This window comes from Desmodus rotundus, chromosome 12 (genome assembly GCF_022682495.2).
Source record: "Desmodus rotundus isolate HL8 chromosome 12, HLdesRot8A.1, whole genome shotgun sequence".
Taxonomy (NCBI): Eukaryota; Metazoa; Chordata; class Mammalia; order Chiroptera; family Phyllostomidae; genus Desmodus; species Desmodus rotundus.
In genome coordinates, this window is record NC_071398.1 from 83,446,862 (window position 1) to 83,468,149 (window position 21,288).

At 41.0% G+C, this 21,288-nt stretch overlaps 1 protein-coding gene across 2 annotated transcripts in view; it reads left to right on the forward strand.

Moving 5' to 3' along the window:
• HSD11B1 (hydroxysteroid 11-beta dehydrogenase 1) overlaps nt 1-21,288 on the forward strand; it is a 52,799-nt gene that overhangs the window by 7,123 nt on the left and 24,388 nt on the right. Inside the window, exons 2-5 of one of the 2 annotated variants that reach the window (XM_053915212.1) lie at nt 14,886-14,999; nt 15,751-15,881; nt 16,852-16,963; nt 17,095-17,280. In XM_053915212.1, the coding sequence (XP_053771187.1) occupies nt 14,912-14,999; nt 15,751-15,881; nt 16,852-16,963; nt 17,095-17,280 (517 nt within the window). In that variant the 5' untranslated portion in view covers nt 14,886-14,911. Of the gene's footprint in view, nt 1-14,798; nt 15,000-15,750; nt 15,882-16,851; nt 16,964-17,094; nt 17,281-21,288 lie in introns of those variants that run through there. The other variant, XM_024552270.4, reaches the window with a different exon arrangement.

Sequence of the window (21,288 nt, forward strand, 5' to 3'; positions counted from 1 at the left end):
GCAAACTATATCAGCATGAAAAAGGACATAGAAACTATCAAAAAGAGCCAAGAGGAAATGAAAAATACAATTTCTGAATTGAAGATCACAGTAGAAGGAATCAAAAGCAGGCTAGATAAAGCAGAGGATCAAATCAGCAAGCTGGAGGACAAGGTAGAAAAAAACTTCCAGAAAGAGCAAGAAAAGGAAAAATAACTCAAAGAGAATGAAAAGGGGTTAAGGGAACTACAGGACAACATGAAACATAATAATATCTGTATAATAGGGATACCAGAAAGAGAAGAAGAGGAGCAAGGGATAGAAAACCTGTTTGAAAAAGTAATGATAAAAAACTTCCCTAATTTGATGACAGAAAAAGTCACACACAAGTCTAGGAAACACCAATGGTCCCAATCAAGAGGAACCCAAAGAGGCCCACTCCAAGATACATCATAACAAAAATGGTAAAATTCCAAGGCAAAGAGATAATCTTAAAGGCAGCAAGGGAGAAACAGGAAGTAACATACAAGGAAGCCCTGATAAGCCTAGCAGGTGATTTCTCAACAGAAACATCACAAGTCAGAGCAAAATGGCAAGAAATATTACAAATAATGAAAAGCAAAGGCCTGCAACCAAGACGACTCTACCCAGTGAGGCTCTCAATTAAAATGGAAGGCCAAATAAAGAGTTTCCCAGACAAAAGAAGGCTCAAATAATACACCTCCACTGAACCAGTACTGCAAGATGTGCTAAAGGGACTACTTTAAGAAGATGAAGAAAAACAGTGAGAGAGAGAGGGACATAGGTACAAAGGGAGTAAAATGGCAATGACTAAGTACCTATCAATAATAACCTTAAATGTAAATGGATTAAATGCTCCAATCAAAAAACATAGGACAGCTGAATGGGTAAGAAAACATGACCCACACATATGCTTCCTACAAGAGACCCACCTCAGAACAAAAGACCTACACAGACTGAAAGTGAAAGGTTGGAAAAAATAGTCTAAGAAAATGGACAGGAAAAAAAACCTGGGGTAGCAATACTTGTATCAGACAAAATAGACCTCAAAACAAAGACCATAAAAAGAGACAGAAGGACACTTCATAATATTCAAGGGAAGAATCCATCAAGAAGACATGAATATTGTAAACATATATGCACCCAACATAGGAGCACCCAAATATATAAGAAAAATCTTGAAATACTTCAAGAAAGCAATACAATTATAGTAAGGGATTTTTAACACTCCACTGTCAACAATGGATAGATCTTCCAAACAAAATGTCAACAAGGATATTGTGGAACAGAACGACACATTAGATCAAATGGACTTAACTGATATATAGAGAATCTTTCATCCCAAAGAAGCAAAATACACATTCTTCAAAATATACAAATGCACATGGAACATTTTCAAAGATGGACCACATGATAGGACACAAAGCAAGCCTCAACAAATTCAAGAAAATTGAAATCATATCAAGCATTTTCTTGGACCACAAGGACTTGAAACTAGAAACCAACCACAAAGAAAAAAACTCAAAAACATTCAAACTCATGGATTCTGGATAGCATGCTATTAAACAATGAATGGATTAATAATGAAATCAAGGAAAAAATTTAAAACTTTCTGTAAACAAATGAAAATGAACACACAACAGTCCAAGACCTATGGGACACAGTGAAGACAGGCCTGAGAAGGAAGTTCATAGCAAATTAGGCCTACCTAAAAAGGATAGAAACATTTCAAATAAACAACTTAACCCTACATCTACAAGAACTAGAGGAACAACAACAAACAAAGCCCAGAGCAAGTAGAAGAAAGGAAATAATCCAGATCAGAGCAGAATTAAATGACACAGAGACTAAAAGAACAATTCAAATGCAGGAGCTGGTCCTTTGAAAAGATGAAAAAAATTGAAAAGCCTTTAACCAGACTCATCAAGAAAAAAGGGGAGAGGATCCAAATAAATAAAATGAGAAATGGAAGAGAAGAAATTACAAATGATACCACAGAAATACAAAGGATTGTAAGAAAGTACTATGAAGAACTATATGCCAAGAAATTTGAAAACCTGGGTGAAATGGACAAATTTCTAGAAAAATATAATCTTACAAAGCTGAATGAAGAGGAAGCAGAAAGCCTGAACAGATTGATAACAGCTGGTGAAATTGAAAAGGTAGTCAAAAAACTCCTGGCACACTAAAGTCCCGGACCTGAGGGCTTCACAGGAGAATTCTACAAAACATTTAAAGAAGAGCTAACCCCTATCCTTCTCAGACTATTCCAAAAAATCCAAGAGGGAATACTCCCAAACTGTTTTTATGAGGCCATCATCCTAATCCCAAAACCAGATAAAGACGCACCTAAGAGATAAAACTCAGGCCAATATCGCTGATGAACATAGATGCTAAAATCCTCAACAAAATATTGGCAAACTGCATCCAGCAATACATTAAAAAGATCATACACCATGATCAAGTGGGATTCATCCCAAAGATGCAAGGATGGTACAATATTCACAAATCAATAAACATAATACATCACATAAACAAAAAGAAAGGCAAAAAATCACATGATCATATCAATAGATTCGGAAAAAGCATTTGATAAGGTATGGCACCCATTTATGATAAAAAAACACTCAGCAAAGTGGGGTAGAGGGAGCATTCCTCAACATAATAAAGGCCATATATGAAAAACCTACAGTCAACATCATACTCAACAGGCAAAAACTAAAAGCTTTCCCACTAAGATCAGGAACAAGAAAAGGACATCCACTTTCACCATTTCTATTCAACATAGTACTGGAAGTCCTACCCACAGAGGTCAGAAAAGAAAAAGAAATAAAAGGCATCCAAATTGGAAAGGAAGAAGTAAAACTCATTGTTTGCAGATGACATGACAGTGTACATAGAAAACCCTATAAGCTCCACCAAAACACTACTCAACCTAATAAGTGAATTTGGCAAAGCAGCAAGATACAAAGTCAATATTCAGAAATTGAAGGCATTTTTGTATATGAAAAATGAAATATCAGAAACAAAAATCAGGAAAAAAAATCCCATTTACTATAGCAACTTGAAAAATAAAGTACCTAGGAATAAACCTACAAAGGAGGTAAAAGACCTATACTTAAAAAACTACACAACACTGAAGGAAGAAATTAAGGAAGACACAAATAAATGGAAGCGTATACCTTATTTATGGATTAGAAGAATTAATATCATCAAAATGTCCTTACTACCCAAAGCAATTTATAGATTCAACACAATCCCTATTAAAATACCAATAACATATTTTACAGATATAGAACAAACATTTCAAAAATGTATATGAAACCATAAATGACCTCAAATAACTGCAGTGATTTTGAGAAAGAAGAGCAAAGTAGAAGGGATCACAATACCTGACATCAAACTATGTTACAAGGCCACTGTAATCAAAACAGTCTGGTACTGGCATAAGAAAAGACACATAGATCCATGGAACAGAATAAAGAGCCCAGAAATAAACCCACGTCTCTATGGTCAATTAATATTTGACAAAGGGGGCAGAAGCATAAAATAGAGTAAAAATAGCCTCTTCAACAAATGGTGTTAGAAGATCTGGACAGGTACATGCAAAAAAAATGAAACTCGACCACCAACTTCTACCACACACAAAAACAAATCAAGATGGATAAAATACTTAAATGTAAGTCATGACACCATAGAAGTCCTAGGAGAACATAGGCAGGAAAATCTCAGGTATTCCACACAGCAATATTTTCACTGATAAGTCCCCTAGAGCTAGGGACATAAAGGAAAGAATAAACAAATGGGACTCCATCAAATTAAAAATCTTCTGCATGGCTAAAGAAACAATCAGCAAAATGAAAAGGGAACCAACTGGATGGGAAAATATATTTGCCAATGATACCTCAGACAAGGGTTTGATCTCCAAAATATATAAAGAATTCACGTGACTCCACTCCAGGAAGACAAACAATCCAATTAAAAAATGGGCAAAGGACCTGAACAGACACTTCTCCAGGGAGGCCAAACAGAGGGTCCAGAAGCATATGAAAGAATACTCAGCATCACTAGCCATCAGAGAGATGCAAATTAAAACCATAATGAAATACCTCTACACACTAGTCAGAACGGTCATCAAAAACAAATCAACAAACAACAAGTGCTGGCGAGGTTGTGGAGAAAAGGGAACCCTAGTGCACTGTTGGTGGGAATGCAGACTGGTGCAGCCACTGTGGAAAACAGTATGGAATTTCCTCAGAAAACTAAAGATGGAACTGCCTTTTGACCTGGCAATTCCACTGCTGGGATTATACCCTAAGAATCCTGAAACACCAATTCAAAAGAACGTATGCACCCCAATGTTCATAGCCACACAATTTACAATAGCCAGGTGCTGGAAGCAACCTAAGTGCCAATCGGTAAATGATTGGATCCAAAAACTATGGTACATTTATACAATGGAATTCTACACAGCAGAAAGAAAGAAGGAGCTCCTACCCTTTGTGACAGCATGGGTAGAACTGGAGAGCATTGTGCTCAGTGAAATAAGCCAGGAGGTGAAAGACAAATACTGTATGATCTCACCTATAAGTGGAATCTAATCAACAAAACAAACAAGCACGCAAAATATAACCAGAGACATTGAAATAAAGAACAAACTGACAGTGACCAGAGGGGAAGGTAATAACGGGGAAAAGAAAGGGAAGGTTTGTCAATGAACATGTATAAAGGACCCATGGACAAAGACAAAGTGGGGTAGGATTGAGGGTGGGAGGTGGGGGTGGGTGGGTTGGGGGAGAGCAGTAGGGGGAAAATGGAGACAACTGTACTTGAACAACAATAAAATAAAATAAAATAAAATAAAATAAAATAAAATAAAATTAAAATAAAATAAAATAAAATAAAATAAAATAAAATAAAATAAAATAAAATAAAATAAAATAAAATAAAATAAAATAAAAATGTAAAATATAAAATAACACTCCTGCATCTGAGGTCTTCAGATATGTCCTTACCATTTGTGAGATGTCAATCAAGAAAGAGAGCAGCTGGAGTTCCCCTGTGGATAGAAAGGAACGGCCCAGCTACCAGCCTATCAAGTTCCTCATGCAGATTGGAACAGGAGGATTGGGGGCTCCAAGAGAGATATCTCCAAGGAAAGAAACAGATTTTCCAATTAATTGCACCAGTTTATTTTTCTAGCTCTCGTCAGAGGACTTGGAGAACATGGACAAGGAAGCAAAGCAAACAAACAAGGATGTGATTGTAAACTCCAGCAGGGCGGGTGGGAAAAGCAGAAGAAAAGAATCACAGTGCACTATATTGCGGAGCTGTACATAGTTAGTGGCAATAATATGAACACTGGCTAGTGATTTAATTAAAGTGATGAAATAACAGTATTATTTTAAAAACAGGAATCTAGAAGAAAGTAGATGAGTGTCTATGTGTGCTGTCAAAAAAGCAAAACCCTGATATTTCTTAGTAGGAAATTAATAAACAATTTCTGAAATTGCAAAATCAAGAAATAGCAGTAAAAACATACTGTTTAAAAATATGTGGTTAATTCTCAGATGCAAAAAATAAGATTTTAAAAGGGGGTTGCCTCTGAAATGACTCCAGGGCATAGGTAAGGGAGGAGTAAGGATTGCTGTTATTCATAAGCCTTTTGTACCATGTGACCTTTTAAATCCTCCTCATTATTACATTGATACATATAAAAACCATTTTTTAAAAAAGAGAGAGAGGATGGTTCAATCACAATGGTGGGCTCCCACGGCTGGTATTCAATCTACCAGTCCACATGCTGCTGCCTGGAACCATGAAATTTAGCTTCCAACAAGCTGTAGTTAAACTACCCCTAATTACCCAGAGCAGTTCACCAGTCTGTCTGTTCACAAGTTGCTTCAGAATCACCTGGGGAGCTTTGTAAAAATACAGATTCCCGGGCCCCACTCCTGACAGTTCTGCTTCAACAGGCCTTAGTAGGATCTGGGAATCTGTCTTGAATTCCTGATTCAGTGACACAGCCAGGTTTAGGAAGCACTGGACAGCAGCAGAAATAGTGAGTGTGCCTAGGAAGAGGTGAGGGAGAGGGCTATATGAGATTTGTGTGTGTTTCTTTATATATGTCAGTGTATTGTGAGTCTACCTTTCCCCTTTCTCTCTCTTTCATCCTCTTTTATCTGAACTTAACCCTTAAATCCCTCTGGACTGCTGAAAGTATTGCCAGAAATGCCTTCCCCACCCCGGTGATTTTTAACCCCTGCGTTCTGAGCTTTCTCTCCCGACCATGGGGCTCCCTCTGCTGGCAGAAACCTGTTAAAACTCTTAGTATCCTAAGCCTAGCCCATTCTCCTTCCATCCCTAAGTAGGTCATTTTCCCCGGTTTCTTCCATGCCCTCGAACTTCGTGACCCCTCCCGTCATACAGGAAATGGAAAATTCAGCCAAGCTGGGAAGGACTTCTTTGCCTTACAGGTGTGAATATATAAAGATCAGGAGGGAGCATGACGGGGCAGAACTGGGAGGTACATACTGCAGCCAAGCAGGAGGAAAAGAAGACCTTAAGTTCTACTCCCCACCTTCTTCTTCCTTACCCTCACCCTAGAGAGATGGACAAATGGGGAAGACACAAACTTCTGCCTTCCAAAAATCAAAGGAAGGCAACGCGTTAGGCTAAGGAGCTCATTGGATTTGGAAGCAGAAGACAAGGGTTCAGTATCCTTCACTTCAGTTCCTCACATTTCCTTTTCCAGAGCCCTGTGCCATTATCACAGGCCCTGGTGCAGCGTGACCCTCCAGCAGTTCTGTCTGTGGACTCTACTGGACCTTTCCCACAAGCTGAAAACACGCTCAGCCTGGCTCTATGCCTGGCATGGAAAAAAAATAATAAGCTCAAAAGCATTTGAATGAAAACTTAACTTGTTGCTACCCTATAAATCAAAACCCTCCTCCAGACCCGGGTATCTCTCAAGTGCCTCAAGCGTGGCATCTGGCTTCAGCTTCTCCAGAACTCTCTGGCACAGTTCTCCAGTGACCCCTCTACAGCAGACCCAACGTAAACTTGCAACTTCTTCCCCTCCTCGGACTCTCAGAAGCTTCAAAGCTGTGACCGCTCCCATCTCAATGAGGCCGACCCCTCCCCCTCCCTGGTCTCTCATGTCCTCCAGCTCCCTGCTTCTCTTCTGTTCTCCTTCTCTGGCTCTCCTCTTCCACCTGACCCATAAACACTAGTGTAATATTCCCCTTCACTCTCTGCCTTCACTGTCTATTCCCATGGTTTCGGCTGTAGCTTATATGACTTAATTCTTTCAGATCTATGTCTCTAGCCTAGACCTTTTCCCTGAGCTCCAAATCCATACCAGACATTTTTATTTGTATGTATAAGAATCACTTTTCATTAAACACTTGAAAAAGGCTTTCTCAGCACCTACTGTGTGCCAAGTACCATGCTAAGCACTGGAGGTACACTAGCAAGATAGACCAGGCCCCTACCCTCCCAGAGCTGCGTGTAATGGAAAAAAAGAGACAAATGAGCAGCCACGAGTACCAGATGATGCGAGCCATGGTGAGAGAAGTGCCCTGTGTCTGGGAAGCACCTCACCTTGTCCAAGGGAGATGACTTTGAAGGCTAGAACTTGAAGGATAAGAAGGAGTAGGAGTAGGCTGGTGAGAGGTTCCTGGGAAACAATTGCAGAACTTATGAGGAACTTGTAAAGCTAAAATAGTTTAGCCCTGGCTGGTTTGGCTCAGTGGACTGAGCACTGGCCTGTGAATGAAAGGGTCACTGGTTCAATTCCCAGTCAGGGCACATGCCTGGGTTGCAGGCTGGGTCCCCAGTAGGGGGTGCTTGAGAGGCAACCACACATGAATGTTTCTCTCCCTCTCTTTCTCCCTCCTTTGCCCTCTCTAAAAATAAATAAATAAAATCTTTTAAAAAGAAATATATATTTAAAAAATAAAGTAAAATAGTGAGTTTAGACTTTATCCTAAGAACAATAGGGAGCCACTGAAGAAGAGTTGGATGGAATGGAGCCCACAGGGCACTTCTACCATGTTGTCAGTGGCCAATCTTAAAGTGGACAGTATGCTCATAAAGCTTTCACTTTATTATTATGCCTCATAAATTATTTATGGTTTCCTAGATACTTTTGTGCACTTCAAATATTTCATAACCTCTTTTTAAAAAAAAATAAATGGCTTGGAGAAGGTAAGGTAGGCAGAGAGAAAGTGAGAAGTTTACCAAAGCAGAAAACAGCAGTGGCCTGAGTTAGGATAGTCACAGCAAGGATGAAGAAGTGGAGACGGTTCAAGAGATACTTAGGAAGTAGAACCAACAGGACCTGGTGAGTGACAGATTGTGGGGATGTGGAGAGGGAGGAGTAAGGAAGGGTTGCCAAGGTTCTAGAGTACTGATTGGATGGCTGAGGAAGCCATTGACTGCAACAGAGGTCACTAGGAGATGGTGAATGAAAATAACAAAGTCACTGGAGAACAGTTTAGCAGTTTCTTAAAAACGTAAATATAACTTCACCATACAACCCAGCAATGCAGGCCTGGCATATACCCAAGAGAAATAAAATGATGTCTAAACAAAGACTTTCACTCCAATGTTTAAGGCACCCCTATTCATAATAGCCAAAAAGTGGAAAACTGCAAATGCCTATGACCTGGTGAATGGACAGACAAAATGTGGGATGGCCATACCATACGACTTGGCAATAGAAAGGAACAAAGCACTGATCATTGCTACAGCGTGGATAAACCTCAAGACATCATGCTAAAATCAAAGGAGCCGGACACAAAAGATGACATATTATGCTATTTCACTAATAGGAAAGACAGAAAGTAGATTATTGGTTGCCTGGAGTGTAGGATGGGAACAGAGGGTCATCAGAGATGGGTAAGAAGGATCTTTGGGGGGTGACAGAAATGTTCTAAAACTGGATGGTGGTGATGGTTTCCCCACTCTGCAGATTTATTTTAAAATCATTGAATTGTACACTAATGGAGAGATAATTTACTTGCATATAAACTACACTGCAAAAGACTGTTAAAAAATAATCAGGTCAGTTTTGGCATGTTGAGTTTGAAGTGTTTAGGAGGGTTAAAAAGGAGAGGTTGAGTAAACAGGGGTGATGCTGCCTGAAACTTAGGAGACCAGGCTGCAGAGCTGGTAGAGATTTTTAAGACTCACCAACATAAAGATAGTGGTTGGGGCTGTAGAAGTAAGGGAAGTCACCCAGAGAAGACAGAGAAGTAAGGACAGAATCAAGGCCAACTCCAACATTTAAGGATGGAGTGGAATGATGGGAGGGGGGAAAATGGGACAATTGTAATAGCATAATCAATAATAAATAATAAATTAATTAATTAATAAATAAACCTTTGTCCAATGTATCATTGGCAAATATGTTCTCCCATACAGTGGGTTCCCTTTTCATTTTGTTGATGGTTTCTTTAGCTGTGCAGAAGCTTTTCAATTTGATGCAGTCACATTGGTTTAATTTTTCCTTTGTTTCCTTTACCCTAGGAGATATATCAGCAAAAATATTGCTCTGTGAGATATCTGAAATTTTACTGCCTATGTTTTCCTCTAGAATTTTTATGGTATCATAACTTATATTTAAGTCTTTTATCTATTTTGAGTTTATTGCAGTGTATGGTGTAAGTTGGTGGTCTAGTTTCATCTTTTTGCAAGGACTAGTTCAGTTCTCCCAACACCATTTATTGAAGAGACTGTCTTTACTCCATTGTATGCTCCTGCCGCCTTTGTCAAAATTAATTGACCATAGAGATATGGGTTTATTTCTGGGCTCTCTATTCTGTTTCATTGATCTAAGTGTCTGTTCTTATACCAGTACCACACTGTTTTGATTATAGTGGCCTTGTAGTATAGTTTGATATCAGGTATTGTAATCCTTCCAAATTTGTTCTTCTTTCTCAAGATTGCTGAGGTTATTCAGGGCCTCTTTTAGTTCCATAAAAATTTTTGGAATATTTTTCCTAGATCTGTGAAATAATGCCATTGGTATTTTAATAGAAATTGCATTGAATTTGTAGATTGTTTGGGGTACTTTGGACTTTTTAATGATGTTAATTCTTCCAATCCATGAACACAGTATATTCTTTCACTTATTTGTATCTTCTTCAATTTCTTTCTTCAGTGTCCTATAGTTTTCCAAATACAGGTATTTTACCTCATTGGTTAAATTTATTTCTAGGTACTTCAGTTTTTTTGTTGCAATAGTAAATGGGATTGTTATCTTAGTTTTTCTTTCTGATAGTTCTTAATGGTGTATAGACATACCATCAATTTCTGAGTATTGATTTTGTATCCTGCTACTTTGCCAAATTCATTTATTGGGTCTAGTAGTTTTTTGGCGGAGCCTATAGCATATTCTATGTATGACATCATGTTGTCTGCCAATAATGACAGTTTTACTTCCTCCTTTCCAGTTGGATGCCTCATATTTCTTCTTATTTTCTGATTGCTGTAGCTAGAACTTCCAGTGCTATGTTGGATAAGAGTAGCGAAAGTGGACATCCCTATCTTGTTCCTGATCTAGGAGAAAATGCTTTTAGTTTTTCCCCATTGAGTATGGTGTTGGCTGTAAGTTTTTTATATATGGCCGTTAGCATGATCCCTCTGTTCAAGAAGGGGAGAATTTTATACCTTCTGATATTGTGCTAAGATCCTTTCCTTTCTCAACATGTTGGTATTATTTTTCCAGAGAAGGCAGAACCTCCAAACAGCGAGGGTTCATCCACCTTTTACTCTGAGGTCTGCGCCCTATTCCCTGGCAGGATTCATTTTCAAAAAGAAGAGGACACTTTCTTAGGAAAGCTTCTAAACAGTACTGAAAAGCAAAACAGCTGCTTTGGCCCCAGAAATGGCAGGTGGTCCTTTCAGGATCCACATTTCAAACAAACTGTATGCAAATTTCCCTCTGGCTGCTCCTTTTCACATTTGCCATATCCTATTAGTCTTTCCAGATCTGGCCCATCCCTCAGAGTCCCTTTCTCATCCAACCCCTGAGCTCTTCTCACCTTGTTGCTTTAAAAAAAATTTGTTTTAATTTATTGATTTGGGAGAGAGAGAGAGACATTGATTTTGTTGTTCATGCATTCATTGGTTGCTTCTTGTATAGCCCCAACAGGGGATTGACCCCACAACCTTGGTGTATCAGGGTGACACTTTAACCCACTTAGCTACCCAGCCAGGGCCCTTGTTGATTTTTCTTGACCCCATTTAGCCATTTTTTTGTCTGGTAATGAATGCCTGGCTGGCCTCTGATGTGCACCTCCAGCTCAGGGGAACACACTTTCTGCAGGTTTTTGAAAACTTCCAGGTTGTGCCTATGGTATTTCATGAAACACCTTCTCTATAATGTAGATGATCAATGCATTGCAAATGAGGGGCAGCATGCAGAAGAGGGGTTGCTGGGTCATATGGTAGCTCTACTCTTTTTTCTTAACCCTCACCTGAGGAAATTTTATTATTGATTTTAGAGAGGGAAGAAGGGACAGAGAGAGAGAAACATCAATTGGTTGCCTCCTATACCCACCCCAAGTGGGAACTGAACCCACAACCTAGGTATGTGCCCTAACCAGGAATCAAACCTGCAGCCTTTTGGGGTATGAGACAATGCTCCAACCAACCCAGCCATCTGGCCAGAGAAATAGCTCTACTATTAATTCTTGGAGGAACCTCTATACCATCTTCCATAGTGACTGCACTAATTTACATTCCCAACAGCAGTGTGTTGGGTCCCTTTTTCTCCAACACTTGCTATTTCTTATCTTTTTGATAATGGCCATTCTAACAGGTGGGTCCCAGAGGGGGTAGGGGGTGGGAGAAGGAGCAGTGGGTAATGGGGTTCAAATATGTGGTAATGGAAGGAAATTCGATTTCTGATGGTGAGCACACAATAGATTACAGAGATGTCAAATTACATTGTACACCTAAATAGTATATGTTATTACCCAATGTTACCCCAATAAATTTAATTTTTAAAAATGGAGGGTAGCATGGAGAAGTGGTACTTTACTTGATTGGGGAAGTTTGACTTGAAAAAAATGCTAGGTGAACCAGTTGTATTTCCTTTCGAGTTTTTTTAAATTGGTCGAGAGCCTGTAGAAGAGGGCTAGGGAATGGGGTTGATTGTTTCTAACCAGAACACAGAATCCCAGTGATTTCCTGCTCTGTAAACCAGGCTCCGGAAAGGCAGCCATCACCTGTTGCTGCAGAACCTCAGAAACACTAAGGCAGCAAAGGCTCACTGAATACCTCTTCTGGAGCAAGGCCCAGGCTCCGGAAAGGCAGCCATCACCTTGCTGCTGCAGAACCTCAGAAACACTAAGGCAGCAAAGGCTCACTGAATACCTCTTCTGGAGCAAGGCTACAGAGAGATGGAGAGACACAAAGATGAAAAGACACAGTCCGTGTCCTACAGGGGTCTACAAGCCAATGAAACAACCAGGCGTGTAAACACGGACATACAAAGGAAGGATCGGTGTTCATCACATCATATAGTCAAAATGTGGAACTCCTGGGTCTCTGAGACCCCCTTGGGGGCTTGAAAGGTCAAAACTATTTTCATAATCATCCCAAGATAATATTTGACTTTTCTCTCTGTTATATTTTTTCATGGATTTTTCGGAGACTACAGGATATGTGATAATACAAAGCATAAGACATGCGTGCTTATGTATCCTTGAGTTTAAAAAAATTCTGTCTTAATTTCTAATATATATCAATAGCTAACACCCACACATGCGCAATTCTTTGAGATCCTTGATAACTTTTGAGATTGTAAAGGGATCTCGAGACTCAAAATTTTGAGAACTGCTAAGACAATATACCATTACACAGTGTCCTGTTTTCTCATTAATGCATTTTATTGACTAAAAAGTATTTCATGTAATTCCATGAACATTACTTGCTAGGTGCTTTCCCTATATCCGTGTTTTCTAGCAGGATAGCTATTAGGTCATCCAATTATTGATCTGGGTGTGTGTTTTAATGTCTGTGTTTAATTGTCTTTTGAGGCAGCACAGTGTTGGACTGTATTTTGTAATTCAGACAGCAATCAACAATAGCGGATACATTTGTTTTACATCCTATCACCCTGCTGTTTATCTTACTCATGTTATTTCTTTAAATTATGTTTTCTGTAGCACGTTTTAATATTTTTTCTTTTTTTCTGTCAGACAATAAGCTTCCCTAGTTTGTCCATCTATCATTTCAGCATCGTTATAGTCTCAAGAAATTTTTTGTCTCCTATAAGTGTATTATTAATAGTGTGGTGTTAAGAAAACAAAACTTGAATTCCCTTCCCTCTAGAGAGGAAGATGGAGTCTAGTTTGTCATATACCTTGGTAGCATAGAGTCATTTATAAAATTGTGCATATAACTCTTTCATGCAGTTCTGACAATTTTCCACTTACATTTTCTTTATTATTTTTTTTTTCCTCCATGGACCTTGAGCTCTGTCTAGCCCTCAACTGTTCTCAAATCTCCATTGTTTTCTGGAAGTAAAATTTACAGCTGTGGGCCTGGATTGGCAAACTGTTTCATCTCCCTGGGCCTTACGTTATTTTCCCCTACTCTGAACTGAAAATTCAGTGACTGTTTCCAGAGACTGTACTTGGGGTCATAACTCAATTTGTCTTAATTTTCTGTGAATCCCCAAACTCCCACCCTCAACCCATATTCCCCCTCCACAACTAGTTACCCATTCTTATCATCACACTTGAATGGTTTTGTCAGCTCTATTGGTAACTAGCAGAATTCTGAATTTGCTTTGCGATGGGGTAAATTTTATTGTTTGGTCAGTTGGCTTGAAGTTGAAAAACTTAACAATAATATATCTTAAATTTGTTCTTGAAGGACTGCCCCTTAATGAATTCTTACTACATACATAGCAAGGTGGTTATTTCTATATTTCTGTGATAAATTCTAAATTACTAGGGAGCTTCTCCTCTATGGTCCTTTTATTGTTACCAGATCAATTTTGAGATGGATGTGGGCTTTTCAGCCCAACTTTGCTTTGACAGTGCTAGTTGCTTTTTCTCCTGCACCAGACCTCTTCTAGCAACTTCTCCATGATTCTTGTTCCTCCACAGCATTTATAAGGCCCAGTTTAATAGCTTAGTGCCTCTTTTTCCTTTAGCACTCATTATTTCTTCTTTATTTGCTATTAAAGTAATAAGTGTACGTTCTGTTGCACTTTCCTGAAGAGTCTTGAACTGGTCTTGGGTTCCCTGCCATCTAGGTTCAGCTGGCTTGCATTCCTCTTTGATGTTGTAATACAAGTTAATTGAACTTGAGTGTGGGGTTTATAGGGCTTGTTTTCTTTTTGTTTTCCAAGAAGTACACATATTTTTGTTAGGTTATTTTTCTGTTTTGTGCTATTATTTTTAATTCTTTCTGACTAAGTGGTGGGGCTGAGGGTAAGATTTGGCTTATGTACTTGGCTCTCTTTGCTATTAGTCACATTTCCCCAGAAGCCACACGCCCACACTCTCTCTGTCTTTGACGTACACTTTTGTAAGGCTGTTGATTCCTGGTGGGAATGGTTTTAAGAGAAAGATGGGCTCAGGGTAGTGATGCGTGGGAATCCAGTCCTGCACAGTCATGAGCTTAGCCATCTGTAAGTCTCTTCTTAGTGAAATGGAATAAATATCGTGCATTGTGAAATCTACCACAAAGGCTGCCAGTACAAATGGGATCTCACTTATAGCCAATCACTGCTCTTACAGGAAAACTGGCTAGCACTGCCTGAGATTACTCCAGCCTCTCATGCCTGATGTCACAATTCAGAGTCTGCTGCCTGCCTAGGATATTCTAGAAAGTTGTGTAGATCCTCTCTGTCTGTCCTACAGGGCTCCTTGTGCCAGATCCTTCTCCGATGGCTTTTATGAAAAACTATCTCCTCCCCATTCTGGGGATCTTCTTGGCCTGCTACTACTATTCTGCCAATGAGGAATTCAGACCAGGTAAGTACCTATTTTGTGTCTAATTTGAAGGAATAGATTTTTACCCAAAAACCATGGTTAGCTGGGGTGTCTGAGGATCATGATGATTTCCTGATCCCCAAAACTGATGAACAACAAGGGACTCTGAGATGGAAGATTATTTCTGTGTCTTCTAGCCACAGGCTACGAGTAATAGGAGTGCAGGGAAGGGTACTCATGGGGTCAAGAGAGAGCCAAATAGTCCATGTTTTATTTGGCACCCTTAATGAAAAAGCAATTTCAGATTCCCTTCAAAAACAAGGTTAATACTAAAATTGACAACTCAGCCAAATATCTGGGCTCGGTGGACAGACTGATAGTTGGAGTCCAGAAAGCAGTCTGGAGCTGATGACTAAATAGAAGTGAGGGGAAATTCCTGGAATCTCTGTGAGGGCATGGTTTGATGACTTTTGCATTTTATTTCAATTGAGCAAAACTGGCTGAGTCCAGAAGCATCTGGAACCCTAGTGTTCTAGCTGAAACTTCTGTCCATAAAGTTCTTTTTAGGAAAGACAGTAGGAAGGCTTGTTTTGAGAAAGCAAGCCAAACCCCCATGTCAGAGCATATTCAAGGAAGACTTGAGCTTTCCTCCACTGATTTATGCAGTTTGAGATAAGGTGACCTGGATTCATAACATTTACTCATTGAGATAAGGCTGCCCACACCCAGCACAGGAGGAGGAATTCTGCTGCCTTGTTGGGTGAGCTCCTCACTTCCTTTTGGGGTTTCCCAGAGCTGCTCCAAGGAAAGAAAGTGATTGTCACGGGAGCCAGCAAGGGGATTGGAAAAGAGATAGCCTATCATCTGGCGAAGATGGGAGCCCATGTGATGGTGACAGCAAGGTCAGAAGAAGCTCTAAAGAAGGTGAGTGTTCTGTGCCCCAAAACACAAATATACTCATATGTATTCTTATATATACTTATGTATACATGCCAACACACAGAAGCTGGCACATCCATACACAGATACACACACACATAAACACACATACACACACGTATAGGCTCACACACCCAAACACCCACAATAATACAAATTTCAGTGTTCATTCCCATGCACATATATATGGATACATAGTTCTTGGGTTATATATACTCATAGACATGCTTAGGCACACACATTTACACACAAAGTCACAGATATGTAGTTACGTGCTCAGATACCTAAATTCCTGTACTTACTGAATAATTCATATTCTTGTACCCTTGCAAACTCTCAGACACATGCCCAGACTGAGGCATATGCTCCGACTCACAAACCCAAGGAAAGGCAAACATTCACAAACCTAGGGCTACCCACATAGAAACTAGCACCGTTCAGAAACTTCTCTTCACAGAGACTCACAAACACAAAGCATGGACTGGAGCGCCGGCACACTTATGATTTATCTGTTCACACCCTGCATGAAATGCTTCCAAAAAGTCCTTCCTACAGAGGACAAAGATTGTATCAGGTTGCATGTAGCAACACACACACACACACACACACACACATATATGTTCACTAAATTTACACTCATACACACAAACCTGCTACCATTTCTTATCAAAACAGAGCTGTGAGCAACTTCTCATCTAAATCCTCTTTAGCCCTGGCTGGTGCGGCTCAATGGATTGAGCTTTAGCCTGTGAACTAAAAGGTCACTGGATCAATTCCCAGTCAGGGCTGGGGGCTGGAGGCATGCAAGAGGCAACCAATTGCTCACAAGTGTTTCCTCTTTCTCTCTCCCTCCCTTCTCTCTAAAAATTAACAAGTACATAAATCCCCTTACTCCAGAGACTGCTCCCAAAGGTCTGCAGCTAATACTGACACCAAGGTCACTGTGTCCCTGCAGATAGTATCTGACTGCCTGGAATATGGGGCAGCTTCAGCACACTACGTTGCTGGCACCATGGAGAACATGACCTTCGCAGAGCAATTTGTTGCCAAAGCTGAAAAGATCATGGGTGAGGCTGCTCCTCCTCTCTCCTCTTCTGGGCTTGCTCTATGGGAATTTGCTCAGGGGCCCTTGGGAAGGGGGAAGGAAGGAAAGGTTTCAACCCCAGATGGTTTCTCTTAACACAGGCATTTCTTGCAGGGGGACTAGACATGCTCATTCTCAACCACATCACCAACACTCCAGTGAAACTATTTACTGGTGATATCCACTTCGTGCGCAGAAGCATGGAGGTCAACTACCTCAGTTATGTGGTCATGAGTATGGCTGCCTTTCCTATGCTGAAGAAGAGCAATGGAAGCATTGTCGTCGTCTCCTCGGTGGCTGGTGAGTGGGGCAGGGACCAATGTGGAAGGTAAGAGCAGAAGTGCCAGCGATGATGTTGGGGGCTCTGTAGTAAACATGAGTTTTTAAATCAGTTTTCATGCAGAAGAGTAACACAATATAACCTGGAAGTGGAAATGCTTCAGCAAAAGTTGGTTAACAGTTTGCCCATGTGTGTGGACAGGCAGATATATGAATAAGAGACTTAGGCATGCAAACTCAATGAGGATCATGCATGCTGAGTAAGAGAGATGCTGTTGAGAACAAGGTGGATGATACAAGGTAGATGGGCTACACAATGCCTGGAAGGAATGGAGAAAGAGCAGCAGTTCAGAGTGCCTACCAGAAGCCCGGTGTCTTGTTGTCTACAAATGGAAGTTAATGTGACATTGAAAAGCTCCTGGAGGTACAGCCTGTCCTGATACTCAGGGAGAACACTGGTCACAATGGATAAAAAGGATTTTGCTTCCTTCATGACTAAGAGCTGTAGGTAGGTGAAGTTAATTGATATAAAGGTGGAACTGAAGAGTAAAATATTTTAACAACATACAGTTGCCTAATCACTGGGTTAAGCTATGGCAAAATAAAATAAGCAAAAACAACCCTACCATATTATTAACAGACCTGCATATATTAGGGTGCACTCCAAAATCTGAACTTGCTACACTAAAAGGTCAATTTGAAAAATGAACTGGGTAGGGAATGTGTGTGTAGAGAGGAAAACTTTGTGTGATCAAGAGAAGTCCCTGATGTTTTGGGTGGTGGCCCCATCAGAAGTTATCACCAGTAAAGAGCCAGAGAGTTTCCAGCTTTGGAGATTCCTAGGCCCATTTCATCATAGGTCTAAGAGAAAAGCTCCACAAATATTTGTTGATTAGTCAGTTAGAAGGATATGGCCGGAAGGTGCCAACACCAAGATCAATGTCAACTGTCTATTTCATTCTTGGCAATGTAAAAACAAATAACCTAGAGGACTTTGTAAGTTCTTAAGTACTTCTCGGAAGTTAGTTATTCCTGTAACTAAAGCTGGCATCTATGTCGTAAAGAGTTCTACTTCCTGGACAGGAAAGGCCTGCCTACTGGTGGGATAGACAAAAGGGAAGTGTGTCTCTGCTACCCCCCCAAACAGAGTAATTGATATGCATCCCTATGTTTCCCAGGAAACACACACTCCCCACCCCTCCCCAGACACAGCCTCTCTCTGGCCTGAAAGGAAGGGAGAGCTCCCAGATGCATCCTGAGTGGGAAGGGTGCTGGACACATCCCCAGTTCACCCGAGGGCATTGGCCAAAAACCTCACATCAATCATGGTGTAGGTGGCTTTAAGGATTTTAGTTGATTAAGTAATACATTTACTCTAGGCAAAGGCATGCATCATCTATGGCTGTAGAATTTAACTCTCTACATGTAACATATACAAAGCGTGACTGTTCTAAAAAGGAACAAGAACTACTGTAGAAGTCCAAGGGTATGACGAAATGTTGATAACCTCTGTTTTCACGCATTTGCTGCACCTGCTGAATGTCATGTTGTAATTTCTGTGGACTCTAGGAGCTGGAAATCTAGTCAGACTACTATCCTACTGTTTGTACAGCCAAAGTAATTCAGCCTGTTTGCTCTGAAGCACATCTGTGAACTTCCAAACTACAGGCCACTTGGCTTTCTCCCCCCAACTGAAGAATTTTTCTGTTCTATGCTATATTCTTTCATTAATTCTTCTGCCTTAAAATCTGAATTCTACAAACATGGAATGCTAAACCTCAAGTTGAGGTCAGCCAATGAATATTGGAATGGATATTTAATCATTCTTTTCAAGGATTGCATTAAATTGTTTATTGAATTACAATGATAAGCAATTGTTTTTGTCACCAATGCATTTCTAGGCATTGCATTACATATATGGAAATCCTGTACTTTCAGTATTTTTTAAAGCCTCAGCTACTTCTTTAGCATCAACAGAGACAGTATTGCTGCTTCTATGAACTTCCTTATAGTCCACATCCATCCACCATACAACACCACTTCTGTCACCTACTGATCAAGTTTCTGTGTATATATAACATTGATTAGTCCCCTCTCCTTCCCCCACATGCAGGTTTAGATACAAGTTGAGCTACTGTAACCAAAACCCAAATTTAAAATGGCTTAAATAAATCAAAATTTATACTTCTCTCATGGAACAGCCTGGAGTAAGCAGTACCAGGATGGTAGTTGTCCCAAAACGTTGTCTAGGAGCCTGAGTATCACAGACCCACCATCCCTGATGTGTCCCTTGCCTGTATGTCAAGGTGGCTTATGATTATGTCAGAATTCTAGCTGGAGAAAATGGAGAAAGAAGGATATATACATCCTGAAAGTTGTACACTTCTCTTCTGCCACAGCTGGCTGCATTTGTGGTCTTTATTCAAAATGGACTTGTGTCCGACTGAAAATCAGGGGTTCTATTTCTATAAAAGACACTGATGTTGATAAACAACTAACAGTCCCCCAAATCACTCATGGCAAGATGTATGTAAGACCAGAAGGCAGTGGGCTCCTAAGCCCAGAGCACCAGAGCCAGGAAGAGGCACCTACATAACACCTGGCTGTGAAAATCAACAGGGATTCTGCCTGCCAGAAACGGTCTACTAGAGACACAGGTGCCCTCTTAAAGAGCCAATGAATAAACTCTAATCTGAAGCCACTCACCCTGGGCTCCAGTGGAGGGAGGGCAGAGCTGACTAGAGTTGCATGAGGAGAGACTGGGGTTTGTGGCTCTGGGTACAGAGCTGAAGGGATAGCCACCAAGACACCTGTACTGGATCATTCTTCCATACTCCAGGCACCCTCTTACTTGGGTGGAGCACTCCTCTCCACACAGCATCAGCCTGGGAAAAAGCAATAGCTCCATCCTCTGAACTTCTTGTAGCCCCACCCTGCAAAGCCAGTGCCCTGCTGAGGAGTCAGCTGCTTGACCAGAGTGTGAATGTCTGGGCAGACTCAGGGGGTGTCAGTGACTGAGTTGTATGTCTTTGGGGTGATCGCCATTCCCCCCATGTTTAAGTGAACCTGACTGGTGCCTCCCCCTTATAGTAGATCCTCTAGCCCCACCCTCTGGCCTCCAAGAAGCCCCATCCTCCTGACCCCTGCTGGCCCCACTCTAGTGAGATTTGGGCAGAATTTGGGACAGACTGAGTTATGTGGCTCTGGAGCAGTGGGGTGTGAGGGGAGGCAGCACCACCCCCCAACCTACCTCCAATCCTGATGGGCACTTCCCCCAACTCCCAGCAGCCCAGCCCTGCTGACATCAGACTTCCAGCAAAATCTGGCATAGTCTAAGTTGTATAGCTGTAGGATGGAGGAAATTTTTCCCTCACACACCCAACTAGCGTAGAGCCTTCCCTTCATATGACCAAGTCTCGGTATGCTTGGGCCTAATAAACACTGCTACTCTCGTCCTGATGACTCCCTGAGACCCCTGCTCCACCACAAAGGTGTGTGAGCACCCAGAAGTTGCAGCTAGAGTTGGTATATACCTTGGGACATTTGCTGAGTGGCCCCAGACCCAGCACCTCACAGTCTGAACCTGTGTTGATCTAGAAAACACCACTTGCCCCTGGTGGCTCACTGAGAACCTACCTCATGCAACTCGAGTACCACCTGAGGCACTTTACTGGCTAACACTAACAGGCAGGCAGATGACATGTGGAGGCAGGCAGAGGCAGATCTTGGGGTGCCTTAGGACTTTTGCTGAACTGCTTTTTGCCCAGTGCTGGTAAAAGCTGGACTTTGTGCACAGCATGGTCCTTCCCATGCACACTCAGACACCCACAAACTGTGGGTCATTTTGTAGCTCTAAACAGGTTGCCCAGAGCCAGTCAAAGGCATGTTTGACATTTGGCCTGAACCAGAGTCCCTCCCAGGAGGCCCCAGAACCAACACACCCAGTTACCAGCTTCAGACAACATGGAGCAGGACCCAGTTAGCTTTGGCAAGTGGAATATCCAAAGGGATATCTCAGCAGGCATCAGG